Below are 20063 nucleotides of genomic sequence, written 5' to 3' on the forward strand. Positions count from 1 at the left end.
TTAGGGACCCTATATTAACCTCTGGGGCAAAAGATTTCTATGAGACAGTCTAGAGACAGCACAACCTTATGGATAAGAGTGCTAGTTGACTGTTTCTAGAATGAGTTTGACATTAGGGTTATTTAACTATGAAGGAGGGTGTGTGGGGGGAGAAAGAGGGAAAAGAGACCGGGAGAGGGGAGGGCAGTCAAGGAGAGAGGGAGAGAGTCTAGTTCCTTATTAGGAACTTACGCAATTAGTACCTTTCTGAGTCTGCTTTTTCAGTGGCAAACGTGGGTAATACACCACACACACACACACACACACACACACAAACACACACACACACGTTCAGGCTATCTAGAGAATTAAATAAAATTATACAAAAGCTGTGGCACAGTGCCTTGGTGCACACAAACAAGCTCAATAATTTGTGGTTATTTCTGGGCTTGGTGCCTAAAAAACTGAAGGGATGGGTAGTTGAAAGGTGATTGAGGTCTTCGCAAACATCCACAATTCTGGATCCACCCTGTCTCCTGTGCTAGGGAAACGCTGGCAACCTTTTCCTTTCCAATCAGCTGCTTAGAAAACCAATCAGGACCTGTGAAGCTCCAGGTAAGCCTCAGCGTCTTTCCCTGGAATAAAGCATCTGCTGCTCTCAGTTCTGATGAGCGCCTCCGCCGTCTCCAAATTACCACCGTACATCCATTCTTTGTTGGCAAATCTTGGCTCCAAAACCTCGCACTTGGGCACGTGATGTCCTTAGGCCCGCGGTTCATGCTTAGACCGCGCTTTCAAGTTCGAAGAAGGTACTGATATACTGGCGGGTGTGGTCCACACTCCCAGCCTAGCTTTATCATTCACCAGTAAATGTGCCTCGGTCCCACGCGGGGCGCCAGAGGTGCTGGGGTAGGTAGGGGGTGGGATCGCGGGAATTTAGGTTTGCAATCTGGGTGGAGGAATTGGGGCGCCAAGAGGTTCTGGTACGCGTACCAGCTTGCCATCCCTGAATCTGGGCACCGCCATTCGGAACCTGCGGGTCCCAAGAGAGTAAGGCGCTCCTCCGGCAACAAACGAGCGCCTATGTCTCGTCCACAGTCCCTCCCACTTCCCCCGCCCCTCACGCCCCCGGCGCATCTGCTTGGAGCCCGCAGCGAGCCCGCCCGCGGCTTGCACCCCTGACCGGCCCCGCCCCCGGCGGCTGCGAGTAGCGGGCGGAGCTCGGAGAGGCGCGCTGGGCTCTCGATGCGCCGCTCCACTTCGGCTCCGGGGGAGGGGAGGGGGCCGCGCGGGAGACGGAGAAAGCCCGAGCGAGCGACTAGCGGGACCTCTTGCATGCAACCGGTGGGAGGCCGGCCGGGCTGGCGCTGCGGCTCGGCTGGAAGCGCGGACCGGCCGGCGGCGGCGGCGGAGGCTCTGAGCTGGCAGGCGGAGGGCTTTCTCCCGCGCACAGCCTGCCCGGCGCGGTCCGAGGATGCGGGGGGGGCGATGCCCGGGGCCAGGGACGCGCCTCTGTCACCAGGCGCTGCAGCTGCTGGCCGAGCTCTGTGCCCCGAGGGGCCCTGGAGCACGACAGCTGCCAAGATTTCAATCTACCACCTGCGGGACCGTGCTAGACCCCGGCTCCGAGACCCAGGTAAGCGCCGCCGCCCGGCGCGACCCGAGGTGCATGGGATGGGACGTGGGGCCTGCGCCAGGGCCTGAGCCAGGAGAGGAACACAGACTGGAGGCGAGCAGGGGGTGACCATTGAGCCCAGGGATCTCTCCAAAAGCAGCGCACGGTGGCCTGATGCTGGAACTGGACGGAGGCTGCTGAGCGGAGGCCGAGCCGGGGTGGGCTGGGGCCGGCTTGGAGGAACCACGCCCGCCACCTGCACTTAGCTTCTGGGGGCAGCTCCTTAGCTTAGAGCTGTGCCTACCACATTACCAGCTGGCTCCAGGAGCTAAGGGAGGCCGCGGAGGCCTCGGAGCTGGGAAAGGAATCTAAGAGCCCAGGTAACTCTTGGAAGTTGGGAGCCAGGCTGCAACTGATTCCCACCCGGAGCTGCTTATCCTGAGTGCCCAGTTTTTCTCCTGCTCTGGGATGAGAAGGGAAAGATAAAACTGTGCTGTACATGGGGCAGGGCCCTGAAGCCACACGTCTAAGGTAGCTGGGCCTGAACCCTATTGCTGCATGTCGCAAGGTGTGCAGGTACAGAGAGGCCTTAGTTTCCAATTTGTCCTGCTGCTGCAACCTGGCATACTAGACTGGTGGGCTTGCTGGTGGTGTCCTATGCAGTTGGCAGTTGTCCTAGTTAGAGTTGGCAGGATCCTAACTTTGAAAAGTTCATTTACTTTGGCATTTGACCAATTACGATTAGAAGAAGGCGTTTATTTGAGCAGTTTGCTTTTCCCCCCACTGCCTTGGGTCCCACTCTCTTCTCATTCATCCACCGGTCACCAAGAAGATGCGTTCCTTTACAATGGTGCCTGAGCGCCTTCTCAGCTGGAGGACTCAAATTCTCAGACGTTTTCCCCAGTGTAAGTGCTTTAATTTTACAAGGCATATTGAGGTTGGGTTTGTTTTAACACGGGATGAGAGTGACCTGCGCCTGGAGGGTCACGTGTGGAGAACACTGCGATTCGCTACTGCTGTGCAAACTGTTTCTCAGTTTACACCAGTTCGTTATATAAAATGCATTTACCCCAAAGATACAGAAGTGCTTGACTCTCAGAGCAGTTGACTTAAACAGCCTACCTTTAATAAGATATTCTAAATGTGTGTGCTGAAGTCAGGTGTTAAAAGGTTGTCACATTTATCTATAGTCAAAGGCTTTATTTTTCCTGCCCGTGGTTACATTAATAAGTTTCTCAAATGATCGCTAAGGTTTTACTCCAAAGGGAGAATGAAGTGGAGAGATACCCGATATCCAGTGACTTCCTAGGAGGCTTGGTTGTCCAGTCTGTGTGTGCTCCTCAGTGGATGAGACTGTGCGTCTCAGACCACAGCTATGAATGGAAAGTGCCTCACCTCACCAACAGGAGTGGGGGATGTTGTGTGTGCGCGAATCATGACAAAGCACATGGTGAGTGCTGAAATCTCTGTGTTCCTGCCCCTGTGTAGTAGGTTTTCTTGTTATCCCAGACAGCTTTCATCTTTGGCTGTACAAGATTGGGGGAATGAAGCCAGTCTCTGAATTGGGGTGTAAAATGCCTCATCTTTTTGGCCAATTCTCTGCCTCTTTCCTTTAATGCAGGAGCTGTTTCCATATACTCAGGTTCCTCCAGTTCCCACACTGGGTGGGCCTGGAGGAAGAGTTTCAAGGAATACTCCTCACACGAGGAATTCTGGCTCCAATGGTTGGGAAATCGCTTTTCTGAAAGGACTGCCTTGCTGCTCCCTGACTTCCTGAAAGCAGTGTTCTGCTTAAACTAGGGCACATGGCTTAGAGGCAGCTCCTGCCCCTCTGGTTTCTTCCATCGGGAACGGAAGTAGCCTGAGCATGGGACAGGAGAGGAGCCCTGCAATTGAAAGATTGGAGGAAATAAAGCTGAATGGCATTCAACATGCCACCCTCTCCTTAAAGGCACCTTGCTTAGTCCAGATCTCTGTCTCCCCTCCCCCTTCCTTATCTTGCGCACAGTAATTCCTACATACATCACATGGATTTATATCCATTCCTCTGAAGCTGTTGTCCAAGCAAGAGTGCCCTTAATCTCTGAGCCGTATAAGCTGAGTGACTGGAGAGGCCACACTGCACAGTGCTAAATGAACAATCCCCTGCTGTTGGATAATGTGACCCAGAATATCCATGTACAGCTGCCTGATGGTCCCCAGAGGAGTCCTTTGTGTAACTGGGTGACTTCCTGTTCTGTAAAGGAATCCACCTGAATGCTATGTTCCAGCCTTCTCTGCCTATACCCTATCCCATGCTACCCCATGGAAGCTGTTTCCTTAAGCGCCATCCAAGATTTCAGCTATAAAAGGATGAAAACAAGTAATTTTGTATCTCGGATATTTTTTTTCCTTTTCCCGAGAAAAAGTAGGCTGGGTCCCAAACCAGTAAACTTGAGTTAACAGGAGAGGCTGTGGAAAGGTTCTGAGGCAGGAGCATTGTGGCTATGATTCAGAGAACACTGACTTCAAGGGTGGCTGGAGGTGGAGCGTGTTCAAGGATTGGATGGGTCAGATCATGTAGGGTCTTGTAAGCTCTTAGAAGGACCTGCTTTTTACTCTGAATGAGATATGAACATTAGAAGCCAGACTGCCCATGTAGGGTGAAGATGCATGGATGTGTCAGTGGTGCTGTTTCAGAAATCCAGGAAGAGGTGCAAGCTCAGCATGGTCTAATGGAGGTCACTTAGATGTAATGGTTGTGGACCACTGTGAAGGATCACCACTAATATTTGTTGGCAGGGGAATCAGGAGGATGAAAAGATCTGAGGAGGAGTTGCAAGCCTCTGACAGAGCAGCAGGTTCAGGAAGAGGGCTTGGAGTAGGGAGGGAAAGCAGGAGGTTCTCTTGGTGTCTAGCTTTTTTTGTACATAACATGGGACTATGCCATGGTGTCTCAGTTAAGCAAGCTGTCCTGCAGCTGATGGTTTTCCTTTGTAGGGAACTGAAAACTCTTTGAGCTTCTCCTCATTCAGCTGTTGTCACACTGGGGAATCGAACCCAGGGCATCTTCTGCACCGCTGGAGGCTACACCCCCAGCCTTCACTGATCTTGAATGTCTCATTCTTATTCTCCATTCTCCATCTCTGACTGTGGAGGAGGGAAGCATCAGAATTCTGTGCCCATTGTTTCTACAGCAGAAAGACAGGGTGCTTGGATGCACTTCCTAGTTTCAAACATTATGATTTTCCTGTCTCTGTTCTGTAGGACCCTGATGGGGCTGCAAGGATGTCTCGTGTAGGTCAGTTCCCTAGGTCCTCCTAACAGTCTTCTGAGATACTGCTGCTCAGAGCAGCCGTCTTGTGCCAGGAGCTTCCGGGTCCTTGCAAGACACCCCAGATCCCAGGCCTTCTCCACACTTGCTCAATATGCACCTTTGCTTTTGCAGGATCCCCAATTCGAGTTCAAGAAGCATAGTCAAGATGATTGGCATGTATAGGGAAAGTGAAATCAGAAACTTACACTAGCCCATGGCCATGCTCTCCACCTACAGGAAGAGTTGGGCTTAAGTCAGAGTAGCATGTTAATCAGTCATGTCATGTTGTCCCTCAGTATCTGAAGGACATTGGCTCAGAGTTCCCACGGTGCTAAAATCTGAGGATGTTCAGCCGTTCATACAAAATGATGTAATGTTTGCAGGTGGCCTATGCTCACTCTCCCACGAACTCTGAATAACCTGTTGGTTTTGATACCTAAGAATGTAAATGGCATGTCAGTTGTTACAGACTATACGGGTACACCCCTCTCCTGGACATTTTTGATATACAGTCGTTTATATCCATGGATGTGGAGACCTTTAACACAGAGACCTGACTGAACTCAGAACTCAGAAGTAATTGTCAGTGGCGATTTCTTAACTACTTTTCTGACAGCCATTCTTAGACCTGCTCTCTCTATTCTGAAAGTGTATAGTGGATTAAATCCCCCAAGTGTAGGTTAAATTGTATGGATTAGAGACACTTTACTATTTTGGTTATGGATTCTTTATCCAATATCAGTTTTTCATTCCTGTTCCACTGTCATGTTCTGGAGGATTTCCTGCATATTTTCATTATCTGTACCAAAGAAAGGCCTAGAAAATGTTTTTGTACTAGCTCAGGTATAGAGCAGTGCTTCTATGTCATGTTATCAGTGATCCTTCCTTCCAGCCAAATACTACTGTATTATGGGAAGCCCCACCTCCATGTTCTCTACTTTGGCTATGGATTAAAAATATTTAAGGGCTCTAACAGAAAGAAAAATAACAACAAAAACATAACAATGACTGAGCTGTATGCTAGACCAGTTAAACCAGAGTCCCAGGCGTGGTGGTACCTGGGATGAGTGGGATGAGTATAATATATTCCTTACATTTCTTGGTTGATTCTGACTTATGGTCAGGTAGAGGACAACTCTTGTGACATAGCTGAAGGTAAAGTCCACCTAATGCTCCTCAGCTCACGTTTCCTTTCTGCAAATTATGAAAAATGATTTTAAACCCAGGAGAATTGACTGTTGCCTTTGTATAGCTAGTACCCATATCAGCTGATCTATAACTTGCTTTTGATAATATTTTGCCAAGTTTTTTCTTGAGAACTTTTAATAAATGTCATAAGACGTTATCATGCCCATCCACTTTTAAGGGAAAAATCACATTAAAAATTGAATGTAGTGACACACATCATGTATTTGCAATCCCAGTAGTTGGTAGCTAGAGACGTGAGATCAAGAGTTCAAGGCCAGCCTCAGCTATGTTAATCAATTTGAAGCCAGCCTGGACTACTTGAGATCCTGTCTCTGGGCCAGAGAATGTAGCACTTTCACTGATAAAATCTTGTATTGAATTATAGTGAAATCTTTTATCAGGAGGTATGTGTGGAAAATAATAATTAAATATAGTTTTAAGGGAAAATCCTTGTAACTATTGTGAGTAATAATTACCCTTAATTCAAACCTTCCAAACTAGTAAAAACAATCATTCTTAAAATACTGACTTTTTTTTGGGGGGGGGAGATAGTTTTTGGTGTGATTATGCGTAGTGGAATTAGTTTTTAAAGGTTAACGTTAATTGTAATGGGGAAATAACCTTCTAAGGAGTGAGTGGCATTGGATATACAGATGTGAAGGTCTCATTTGCATTTACTTCAGTGACATTTTAGGGTTTCGTCATAAATATTTTATTTAAACAAGTGTGTTTTCATCTCTGTGGGATTCCTCTACATGGACCAGTGAGTGGTTTAGTCATGAGGTAATTATCAAGAGAGAAAAACAAAAGCAGAGCCTGCTGCAGGCACCACAGGCAGGCCCCTGACCAGGTGCCCCTTTCAGAATAAACAAAGGCACAGACTTTTTGATGTGGCCAGGGTGTGGCAGAAGAATGAAAGAATAAAGCTGAGCATGGAGAAACATCCCCTAATTTCCCTCCTCCCTAACCCCTTCTCTCTCTCTCTCTGTCTCTCTGTCTCTCTGTCTCTGTCTCTGTCTCTCTCTCTCTCTCTCTGTGTGTGTGTATGTGTGTGTGTGTGTGTGTGTGTATGTGTCTGTGTAACAGAAGTGATATCACTGGAAGGCATGCTGGCACTTCTGTATGGGTGTAGTGGGTTCCCATGTGGTTGGCTTAGAAGAAATATACTCACATTTTTTTCATCAAGTGACCAAGTTCAGAACTCAGGGTGCATTAAAAGGGACTAAGTCAGGAGGGCAATTGCACTGTGAGAGGTTAAGTGTGGAGTGTGTATTTCTGCGTTCTAAATGAAGTCACAAATTGTGCAGAAGTTTTCCCTATGGGAATTAATCTTCCTGGGATCACTCACTTTGTATTATGATATTTTTCTTATATTTCATTTATTTATTTGTTTTGAGGGGGATCTTAACGTGTAACTGATCAGGACGGACTTTGAACTGATGCTTCTGCACCGCCTCCTAGGTGATAAGATTATAAGCAAGCACCATTGCGAATGTTTCTATATTCGTTTTTGTGTACTTCCTTAGTTGACTCTAGGAATATGGCTTCACAACCATGCAAACACAGAGAACCAGACTTTGAAGGTGTCTTTAAAAGCCTTCATGCAACCCAGTTCATAGATTTTATCACAATTGTGCATGGTATTGGAGATGGAATCAGGACTTTTATGCCTTGCAGACAAACTATTGGCAAACTGGGCTGTATCTCTATAGAAAAGGATATTTATTTATGTGTTTGTTTATGTGTATATATTCCAAGACTGTTGTGGGTATCTTGATTAGTGTTTCTTGTTCATGGATGTCTGTGTGAGGATGCCAGATTCCCTGGAACTGCAGTTACAGAGAGTTGTGAGATGCCATGTAGGTGTTAGGAATTGAACCCTATTCAGATCACCCAGTACTCTAAGCACTGAGGTGTCTCTACATCTCTCCTTCCCCTTTTGAGAGAGGGTCTCACTGTTGTAGTTTTGGTCAGGTAGCTCTGAGGCTGACCTCAGACCTAGGATGATCCTCCTGCCTTAGCTTCCAAAGTGCTGACCATTAAATAAGTATGTGTCACTATGCTTGCCCTTACATCAAATGTTGTGTATCAACATTAATAGGACTGTACCTAAGGAACAACTTTAAGAAAACATTTCTATGATTATTATTAATTTCTGTCTCGTCCTCTGTCTCCTCTCTCTCTCCTCTCTGCTCTCTCTCTCTCTCTCTCTGTGTGTGTGTGTGTGTGTGTGTGTGTGTGTATGAGTTTATGTGCAGTGCATGCATGCAAGGACCCTTGGATGCCAGAAGAGAGTGTTGGACCCCCTGGAACTGGGGATACAGAGAGTGATGAGTCACCATGTAGGTGCTCGGGTCTTTTGCAAAAGCAATAAGCATTAAATGCCAAGCCAAAATAAAGAAGAAACAAAAGGACTACACCCCATGGAAATGGCGTGGTAAAATGGACTGAACAAGAGCTTTAGAGTCAGAATCTTATCCTATACTTGATAGTTTAGTGACCTTGAACAAAATATTTCAGCTTATTATTCATTGCTAAAATGGGAATGATCTGTTAAGAGAACTCCATGCTCAGAATAATGTTCAGGCTGTAGTTTCCTGCCTGGTTCCCTTTCAGTGGTGGTCCACGGACACGACTGGTTTGTTGTTTTCTGTTTGAACTCTCTTGCAGGCCATGTTTCTGTTCTACTCTTTTGTAAGCATAGCGTCTTCTTTCTTTCTCATCTTCTCTCTTTCTCATCTTCTCTCTCATCTTCTCACTTTCTTTCTTTCTTTTTTGCTATAGGCCTCTGAGAAAGTTTCTTCACCTCTATATTCTTGTTTTCTCATTGATAAAATGGACTGCTAATGTTTTGGTTCTCATTAAAGGACCCAAGTAAAGTTCTGAATGCCATTTCAATTTAAATTTGAGATAAATATGTGATATTGTATGGGTCATTCTTAGACAAAGTAGTTAGCTGTTGCTTTTCCGAAATTCAATTTGAATTTGTTGTCCTATATTTTCATTTGATTAGGTTGGCAAGCAAACTCAGTATATCGTAATTCATATCAAATACTTATATAAGTTCAGAGTAACCCTGAACCATTGATTCTGTGATTATTGTCCAGTTATAATTATCATTGTTGTTGTGATTGCTATATATACATTCCAAAAAAATGAATGTAATTCTTTTGGACGTCTTAGCTTCTAATTTTGCTGTCCCTCTTTTCCTTCTTCCTTTCTGTCTTCTTGTTGTATTGTTATTCTTTGTCTTTTGAGAGAAGTCTCACTGTGTAACCCAGGCTAACCTCAAATTCACTCTATCTCAGGCTAGCCTTTAACTCCTGGTATCCATCCTGTCTCCCCTCCAGAATGCTGGGATTAGAGATATGTGTCAGCATGCCCAGTGGTGCTTCTTTATTCTTTTTTAGTACGATAATAACTTCTATCTATACTCCTTTGCTTTCTTTTGAGGAGTTCTTGAAATAATAATGAGCTTAAATTGATTTCTAGTGGAACTATGTCATTTAGTCCTGTTACATATCAGCCGTAAATTCATCCCGAATGGGAGACACACATGAGCAGAAGCCTGCTGATTCAGTAGGCTTGAAGTGGCTACCTGGTGATTTTAATCTGTAGTTTGTTCTTGGTAGAACTGAGTGTTTTGACTATGTTAGACCTGGCTAGGCAGATTCTCCCAGATGAATTTTCTGTTTATTCTTGACAATGTGCATTTAAGCGTTGTTGGCTTTTGTTTTGTTAGAGAATCTTAATGCTTTTCTTACAAATTTTCATTTATTAAAATGTAAAGTTCAATCAAATTAGCTCATAGAGGGAGCACTGTATATTGACTTAATTAACTCAGATTGTCTGACTATAATCAATCCATTGTACTGTGCATCCCATTTTTTATCTTTGTATGTATGTTATATATGTGTGCATGTTTATGTATGTGAGTGCAGGCACACACGTGAAAGTCAGGATAACCTTGGTGTCTGTTCTTGCCTTCTACCTTGCTTGAGACAGGGTCTCTTTTTGTTCACTTCTTTACATTTTACAGACACATACTACCACAGGAGGCTTTACACAGACTCTGGGGATTCGAACTCAGATACTCATATGGCAAGTATTTTATCCACTGAACTATCTCCTTAGCCACTTTTTAATTTCTTTTGGGACAGGATATCCTGCAGGCCCAGCTGGCCTTGTGCTTACTCTATTACTGAGAATGACCTTATGCTCCCTGCCCTCTTGCCACCATTGTAACGCTCTTCCAGGGCTAAGTAGTGCTTTCTCTTATATGAATATGAAAGGATTATGTAATTATCTGTGACTTTACCCCACTTCACCCTTATGTCATGTGACCTCTATGTTAGCCACAGTGATATGATCACTCTTTTCCTAATGAAAATTAAGTTCAGAAACATTCATTGAGTGCCTCCTAAGTGCCGGTGTACCAGGTTAGCCATGAGTAATTGAAAGGCACATTAGACAAGTTTACTGCCCCTATGGAACTGAGATAGAATAATAACTGCAATTAATAAAATCAAGGCAGGGAGCCATGCACTGAATACAGTGCAGGAAAAGGGAAGTCATCAGCCGGCGTGAGTGGGTCTTTAAAGACTTCCTAGAGAATAGAGAAGTCTATTTGTGGGGGGGGGGATTCTAGGAAATTTCAAACTCATAACACAGGAGAGAATGGATCCTCTGTAATAGTAAGTGCAGTGCATGTTGGGAAGGCTGAGAGGTGAGACTGTTGTCCTTAGTACTGGTCCATCACAGAAGTCCTTGTGGACCATTGTCAGAATCCAGGGAGGTCAGAGCTAGGTGGGCTTGGGCACTGAGAGGCAACCTGAAAATACTTGGACCTGCTGTGAGTCCAAAGGATCCATTCTCAGCAGAGTGAGGCAGGAAGGTTTCAAGCTGGGGGAATTCTACAGTGTAGCTTTTCAAGTCTTGTCTGTCCTCTTGGGAGACATGTTCTGGTTGTCAGTTTCTTCTTCTCCAAGGTAAGGTCCTGACAGATAGGAAATCTTCTGCTAAATGATTCCAATTTTAGATTCCCAGTCATGTCCCTCTGAAATGCAAGTATAATTACCTCATATAGTTGTAAAACCTGCCTTTAGCAGGCTTTGACATCTGGTTCCAACATCTGGATTCCAGATATAATTTCCAGCGATGCCAACAGTGACATCTTGCTACCTTGCCTAGTTATTCAACAACGAAAAGGCTGCAAGTTCAGTTGCACTACAGTCACCTGGTCCATGGATGAGCACAGTCTGTTTTCTCTGTGTCAGAGCACCCAGGAGGGAGTGAGAATAGATCCACAAATCCGTGCTGTGGAGATGATTATTCTCCCCTATATGGGAACTACCTAGGAAGAGGCACTTTTTAAACAGTTGAATCGAATACCTACAGGTAAACAGGCTATCTCCTTTCCTCTCTGCGCTCTACCTCTACACAAACTTTGCTTTCGACACTTAAAGGACATGCCTAGTTGCAGAATACATTTCAGGTTGCATACATCATAGCAGTCAGACCCACTGAGGGTCTGACTAAAGACTGTCACCTAAAGACTGGCATAAAAGATTTACTTCTGCTTTGTTGTTTTCAGGATCCCCTTGAGATAGGCTCTTGCAGTGTAGCCCATCCAGGCCTGGAACAGTGTTATACCATGTTTGGCCTTGAACTCATTCCTATCTTCTTGCCTCATCCACCTGAATGCAGGGATCACAGGTATGTGCTGCCATGCCCAGTTCAGATTCACCACTTAATTAGATTATACTGGAATCAGGATGAAGGTTGAGTATAGAGGTTATTAAGGGTTTTGTTCATTTGTTCACCACTTCTATTGAGTTTCTTCTGTGTGTCAGGTGCTGTTGTAGGTGCAGTCACCTGTCAGTGATGGGGAAATGGTTGAAAAGTGCAGAGTTAGGCAGTTTCATTGTTTTGTAAACACAGAATAGATTCCTGTAAGTCTGATGGTCTGTTACCATGATCTCAGTGCAGTCAAGAGACAAGAGTTTTTCTCTCCATTATAACAATATGATACTATCATATATGTATTCTCTTATTGACCAAAATGTCACGCAACCTTATGACCACACGCAATGGAGAGATGTTTAGGTATTGCACACAGATGCATGCAGTTATATATACAGTAAAAGCATGCAAACACAAAACAGCTTTCCCTCATGGGACATGCATTATTTGTGGGAATTATTACATATAAATCAATTACAGGTATGTTAGGCATTCCTCCTGTGCTAAGGAGAAATAAAAAAATGGAAAGAGTGTAATTTGTTTATGAGTCAGGATCATAGAGAGACGTGGGATAAGGCACTCATCAAGGGAAAGAGCATCCAGGCAGGGGAATGACAGGTACAAAGATTCTGCTGCAGGAGCATGCCTGGCATGTCCAGGTGTCAGCCAGGGGTCAGTGGGGTTATAGTGACATAGGCAAGGAGGAGGGCAGCAGTGAATGAGGACAGAAAGATCATGACAGTTAGAGTATAGGCTCTAGGAACCGTTAGGGCTGAGTATGTAGCTCGGTTAAGAGATGACAGCTCACAGAGTTCTGGGGATTCATAAACTACATTAAAGTAGTGCATGCCTATGATCCTAGCACTGAGGTGGTAGAAGCAGAAGGATCTGAAGTTCAAGGTCATCCTCAGCTATATAGCAGATTCAAGGCCTGCATGGGCTACATGAGACCCTTTCTGAAAGAAGGAACAGACATTGGAGAACTAGCTGCCGGAGAGAGAGACCTGAGAGACAGTTTGTATGTGTGTTAGACTGGGAGAGCTCACAGCTCTTAGGTGATAGGGATAATCTGGTGTAGGAAGTAACAGTTCCTTATGGCAGACAAAGACGGAGGGCTGCTGGGGTGACATCTTATGTTGCCACATGGATGCACTTCCTAGGAGTCCACAGAAGAGGGTCTAGATAGCAGAAAACATATTAGGTGCCTAGCAACATGGGCAAATTTATAGCCGAGTGATTAGATGGGAGTACTGTGTTATTCTGTTAATCCCTTCGTAACAAAATTGCTCTGGATGAGGAGGAAGACTGCAAACACCAAGCATCTATGTTTTGTAGTTTTGGAGATCCAATTAGATCTTAGGTGTCAGTACCACCTGAGGTCCTGTTCCTCATAGATAGTTCCTCCCTGTGTACTCACACGGTAGAGGGACCATACATTCTCTCAGGCCTTGATCGGTAGATTGATTGCCTGAGACAGAATCTTATGTGTCTTAGCTAGCCTCAGCCTTGCTATATAGGTAAATAGGACTTGGACTCTCAATCATCCTGCCTCTTTTTCCTGAGTGTGGAAATTATAGGCATGTGTCAACCATGCCCGGTTTGACATGGCATTCTTCGAAAGTGGCTCTAATCCTATCTGTGTGTGCTCTACCTTGGTTTTTATATTCGGCAGTAGTGGGAATTAAACCGGGGACTTGTAATACTAGGCAAGTACTCATCCACTGAACTACAACCCCCAGCCTTCCATCCTTGTTTTTCTGATCATCTCTAAAGGTCTCCACTTATTATTTTCTTATTATTCATTCATTTATTAATTTTTTGAGACAGGTTTTTTTTTCTATGTAACCAGCCATGGCGTCCTGGAACTCACTTTGTAGACCAGGCTGGCTTGAATTCACAGAGAATCACCTGCCTCTGCCTCCTGCTTGCTGGGGATTAAAGGCATGCGCCATCACCACCTGCCAAGTCCTCTTTGCTTAATTTTGTCACTTGGTGATTCGGTTCAAGGTGCATATTTTGGGGCAGGATATGAATGAACATTCAGACCACAGCACTGAGAAAGAGCAAATGAATATAGGCCTCACACAACTTGTCAGAGATGAGGACCTGCCAACAAGGAACTGGGAAGGACCAGCAAGTGGGAGAGGAAGCAAGAAATGTGAGTGTGTGCCTAAACATAAAGAGAGACTTCTTGAGGCATGGATATGATGCTCTGCATGAAATACAGCTAGTAGGCCAAGCAAGGTAGTAGCCAAGCAAGGCTGACCATCACACTGAGTGATGGAGAGGCTCATTGGTAACCTGGAACTAAGTTATTTTGGGGAAAAAAAAGCTGGAGAATGTCTAAGTAGCATCTTGAAAAAAAAAGAGAAAAATTAAACAAGAAACAAATTTGTAACAGGAAAAAAGCAAAGATTGAAAAGATGACTTTTAATAGAAAGAGAACCATTTGTATGATGGAGGGAAGGAAGAACAGGCAGAAAGAAGTGACATGCTGGATGCGGGGTGTGCTCCTCAGCAGTTCACCCTTTGTCAGCGAGCTAAGGCAGATCCCTGGGCACAGTGGGTAGATTTGGGGAAGGGATGCTGTCGTCATTGGTCCTGTGATTATTCTTACCATCTTAGTGAATGAGGAGCAAAGCTTCTGAGACAGATGGACAGTCAGAAGTGGCGGGGGACTGGAAGCAGGAGTGTGATAAGAATTTACCTAGAAGGATGGGAGACTGGATGGATGCAATGACTGCTGACCAGTACTGAGGTCCTGCCTCAGGCTGATGATCATGAGTTTCAGGAAATGCGTCTGCATGTGTATGTGTTACTCTCCTACCACATTCAACTCTGTTTGTATAGACAAGGAAAATATTTGTGTTCATTTTTCTTGCATCTTTATAGTGTTGAACATTACACGTATGCCACAATATTTATGTGAGGTCAGAGGACAACTTTAATGAGTTGGTTCTCACCCTCTACCATTATGGGTCCTGGGGCTCTAACTTATAGGTCAGCAGACTTGGCAGTAGGCTCCCTTACCCTAAGCCATCTGCTACCCTGATATTGTGTTTAAACAGGAATATGAGTATTGCATCAAAATGAAAGGGTAGCAAAAATGTTGAGAATGCATAGCATGCAGTGATTTGACTGAAATTTATTGTAATAAGGAGAGAAAGATGCACATAGAAAAGGAATAATGGTGGGCTTGTGTAGAAGGAGCGGCAGGCCGCTTCCCGCCGCCTGTCTCCTGGCCACCTGTCTAGCTTATACCCCAAAATAACAACACACAAATTATATTCATTTAAACACTGCCTGGCCCATTAGTTCTACCCTCTTATTGGCTAACTCTCACATCTTGATTCAACCCATTTCTAATAATCTGTATGTCACCACGAGGTCATGGCTTACCGGGAAAGATTTAGCAGGTCTGACCTGGTAGCTTCATGGCAGGAGTGGGGGGGTGGGGGGGTGCTCTGTCTCTGCCTCCTTTCTCCCAGCATTCTGTTCTGTCTACTCTGCCTATCTAAGTTTTGCCCTATCAAAAGGCCAAGGCAGTTTCCTTTATTCAACCAATGAAAGCAACACCTTCCTACACCAGGCTGGGAATGTAGCTCAATCAGTAGAATCCTTGCTTAGCATGTGTGAAGCCTTGGGTTTGATCCTAAGCACTGTATAAGACCAGGCCTAGGGTACAAAGCCCATAATCTCAGTATCTCAGCAGAGACACGAGAATCAATTAAACGTTATTCCCAGCTGTATAGTGAGACGCCGGGAAATGCTATGTTAAAACAATTAAAAGAGGGGAATTAAGGATGAGAAAGATTAAACAGTCCAAGGCTCTGTCAGGGGATGGCTTTCGGGAATTCATTGAAGAGGGGGAGAGGGTGCAGTTTTTCAGGGTGATGGAAATGCTGGTCTGTTGGGGAGACCAGGATCCAAGGCATTTTCACCACATAAGGTTCTGAGAAAGGGCGGAGGACAAGATATTGAAAGAGAAAAGCTCAAAGACTTGCATCTAGGGTTTTGGAAGTGTTATGACTACACAGATAGAGAATTAACCAGGAGGTGTGATGACAGTGGTTTTAGGGAGAGTGACAGTAAGTCAGCAAGTGAATTGTGCCAGGAATGGGGGGAGCAGCCTAAACAACGGTGAGCCATGGGGAAAAGAATGGGCAGTTGAGGAGCAGTGGTGTGGTTAGTCATGCAGTGGGAAAGCTAAAGCTGGGAGATTTTAGAGGAAACACCAGCAAGTTATTTATCAGGCAGAAATGTTGACAGGATATTTGAAGGCAGTAGACAGATAACTTAGAAAGTATTTAAGAGGCAGAATAGCCCATGCATGACATAAAATAGAGGGTTTCTGATTTCCAAGTGTCTGGTGGCTGTACCTAGGAAGGTGATCACATGATATATAGGGCTTACTATAGGAAGTTGGGACTATTTTGTGTGAAAGAAAAATGAGAATAATTTTAAATACATCAAGTTCAAGCATGCATATGGCCCCTGCTGCAGGTGCCCAGGCCTATGGGGAGAAGTTAGAAGAGCATCAAAGTCTAAAGTCCTTTATCGTACAGAAATTCTATGGAGTAGGTCTCTGTTGGGCTTGGGCATCAGAATCAACCCAGGAATCTTCAAAGATACAAATTCCCTGCCCTGGTTGACTGAGTCGCAGTCCTCAGGTGGACCCCAAATTGTCTGTGCTCCTGAGACTGATGAACTGTCAGGGCTGCAAAGGTTAGTGGCCTTCACGGGTTGAAATGACTTTTGCAACCCAATTATAAAAGAAAAATATGCTCAAATCTCCTGTGTAAAACTTTTATAAAAATTAGGCAAAGAAATACAGACATCCCAATGCATTTATTATATAAAATTGGTAATTTGTAAAACTACGCTGGGAATTAATACACTTAGATTATGCATTACAGCCCCACTGGCAACATAAATGGTAAATTTTGAAGGAAATTTGGCTTTAGGATGTAGGTATAATATCCCAGCAATAAGGAAAATGTTGGCCTTCTTTATTACTAAGCATATAACATGAATAACATCTGTGCATAACTTAGTATAACCATACAGTAGACATGGTTGCAAAAACTCTGGGCTAGAGGAGTCTCGTCAGCTAGAAATCATCTTGGAATATTGTAGCTACAAATATTCTGAGTCCTGCTGGTTCCCCTGGACTGGGTTTTCTCTACCTAACTGTCCCCAAAGCCACTTATAAAATAACCACTCTGAGGCTTAATATTAATTGCATACTCTTTGGCCTATTAGCGAAGGCTTTTTTTTTTAACTAATTCTTAACATCTTAAGTTAACCTGTTTCTATTATTTTATATTCTCCCCACAAGGCTTATGGTTTGTTACCTCACTTCTTGCTTCTTGGATGGCTACATAGCATCTGTCTGACTCCGCCTCCTTTCTCCCCTGCATCATTTTAGTTTTCCCACCTAGCTATATTCTGCCCTACCATAGGCCAACACAGCTTCTTTATTAACCAATGGTAATAAAACAAATTCACAGCATAGAGAGGTGAATCCCATATTAGAATACCTTTTCTCCTTGCCAGAAATATTCCTGGAACAGAAAACAGATTTGACTGGATTGAGAAAGCCACTTTTAATATTTTATTCAGGAGATAAAGTGTTTCAGGGAATCCCAGGCTAAACATATTTTCAATTTTATTTTTTCAAATACTACGGATGTCAGATGCCAGCATAGCTGAAGTCACTCTGCAGGCTCCCCTGATATTTCCCGGGGAGTGAGGAAAACAGGCTGCCAGCTCTTCTTCAGTTTCCTCCTCTTGAATCATTGCTTTGGATCTCATGTTACTGCAATATCTGGGATTTATATGTCATTTTTAGTCTAGGGATTTAAGTCTCTTTTTTTGTGTATTGATTTAATTTTGAGGTAGCTAAGATTCATCACACCCTATTATCTGTTTCAGAGAGAGTCTACAAAGAGAACCAGAATATCCCTCAAAGTGTTTCTTTTCATGTGTTCTTGGTAAAAACACCCATTGACTCTAACTGGCACTACTTTGCAGAGATTTGTATGTGGATTATTAGAGCCTTCTCTTGGGGGGAATCCAATTCCCATGGGTTCAGTTTGAGAGGATCCACTCTGCAAACTGATGACGATTAAAGTTACAATTCTCTTCCATTGTTTTAAAATATCTTTTAATTTTTATAGATTTGTGCTTTGGTAACCCAATCATAGCTGTCTGCCCAGTGGTTCAGTATATGGGAAATTAAATTGGGGACACCGTTGTGCATAGACAGTGATGTTCAGCAGATTGGATCCAAAGAGGTTCCAGGAAGGGAGTGGCAAGTGCTGACCATCATAATGCCAGTGAAAGCATGGGGAGTTGTCACTGAGAACTTGAGTCTGACTCTTTCACTGTTCAGAAGTTTCATTAAATATATTGAATTAGCCGGGCAGTGGTGGCGCACGCCTTTAATCCCAGCAATCGGGAGGCAGAGGTAGGCGGGTCTCTGTGAGTCCGAGGCCAGCCTGGTCTACAAGAGCTAGTTCCAGGACAGGCTCTAAAGCCACAGAGAAATCATGTCTCAGAATATATATATATATATATATATATATATATATATATATATATATATATAATTAATAAGTAAAAAATACTTATCCATGGATTTTTCTATTGTCTGTTCTTTTGACAAAGCTTCATGCTAATTGAATTATCACTCCTATAAAAAACTGTATGCAAAGTAAATCATCACATAGAACCTATTTATATTCATAATATGAAAAACAAGGGGAATTTAGGAACCATAAACTTTTAATTAGTGGAGAAACAATTAAATGTGTAAAACTGAGTTTACTAAGACTTTACAACCTAAGAAAATCAGAATTGAGGACCTTCTGCAGTAACATGTCAAATAGACAAATAATTAGAGAGTAGAATTAACAAACAGTTAAAACTCTGATGCACTTTTGGAAGTGTCTACCCACTAAGAGAAAAGTAATGTTCAGGAATCATTTTAGAAACTGATAAGTACATGGCCAGATCTTATAAAGGAAACACAACCTTCAGCGGTGTGAATGTGTATGCACAGCTGGGCATGCTGCCCCATACCTGGAATCCCAGTAGTTGGAAGGCTAAGACAAGAGGACCGTAATGAGTTCAAAGCCAGCCTGGGCTACACAGTAAAACCGTGCCTCACCAAAAATATTCACTAGGGCATGTGTTCCACACCACGCCCTTCATCTCTTCTAAGTACGCAGTTTAGGTCTTTTCCAGAAATCACAGCTGTTCTGTTGGAGCATCACCATAAATCAGTTCTAGAAAGTCCCCATCACCCCAGAAAGGTTCCTCATGTATGTGTTCTGCTAATTCCCACCTCAGGAGGTCACTAGGCAACCTTTCATCTCTAAACTTATTTCTTCTGGATGTTGTAGATAAATGCTGTCTTATTACACAAGAGCTTGCTGCGGCAGGGTTCTTTGAGCATAATTTTGAAGTCCAACTATGTTCTCTGTATCATAGTTCTTTTTACTGCTGGTAGTTCATTATATAACTGGACTATGTTTTATTTATCTGTTTACCACTTTGGGGCATTTTTCCATTTTGGTGGTATTATTGATAATGGTATTTAGAAAATTCAAGTGCAAGGGAATTTTACTAAATTAATTTATGCTTTAAAAGTTTTCCAAACAATGTGTGTATGTGTATTTGTGTGTGTGTGTGTGTGTGTGTGCGTGTGTGTGTGTGTGTGTGTATGTAAGCATGCATTGGGGTATGTGCCCACACGTGTGTGTGTGTGTGTGTGTGTGTAAGCATGCATTGGGGTATGTGCCCACATGTGTGTGTGTGTGTGTGTGTGTGTGTGTGTGTGTGTGTAAGCATGCATTGGGGTATGTGCCCACATGCACAGGCCAGAGACCAATATTAGATATATTCATCTATTGCTCTCCACTCCGTTTTTTAAGACAAGGTCTCTCACTAAATCTATAGCTTGTGATTCAACTAGACTGACTAGCCAGCTAGTCCAAGTATCCTCCTTGTCTTAGTTACTTTCTATTGCCATGACCAAGGAAACCTATAAAAGAAAAAATGTAATGGGGCCTTACAGTTACAAAGAGTGAGTCTTTGACCATCAAGACAGAGAGTGTGAGGCAGGCAGGCATGGTGCTAGAGCAGCGGCTGGGAGCTTATATCTGGTCCACAAACATGAGGCTAGAGAGCTAACTGGAAATGGTGTTGGATTTTGAAACCTTAAAGCCCAGTAACATACCT

At 43.9% G+C, this 20063-nt stretch overlaps 1 protein-coding gene across 1 annotated transcript in view; it reads left to right on the forward strand.

The window, feature by feature from the left end:
- Positions 1-1453: 1453 nt before the first annotated feature.
- Syt9 (synaptotagmin 9) overlaps positions 1454-20063 on the forward strand; it is a 174245-nt gene continuing 155635 nt past the window's right edge. The window contains 3 exon segments of the mRNA XM_038342902.1: positions 1454-1531; positions 1533-1568; positions 1570-1615. Of these exon segments, the coding sequence (XP_038198830.1) occupies positions 1454-1531; positions 1533-1568; positions 1570-1615 (160 nt within the window).

The sequence above is a fragment of the Arvicola amphibius genome, chromosome 1, assembly GCF_903992535.2.
Source record: "Arvicola amphibius chromosome 1, mArvAmp1.2, whole genome shotgun sequence".
Taxonomy (NCBI): Eukaryota; Metazoa; Chordata; class Mammalia; order Rodentia; family Cricetidae; genus Arvicola; species Arvicola amphibius.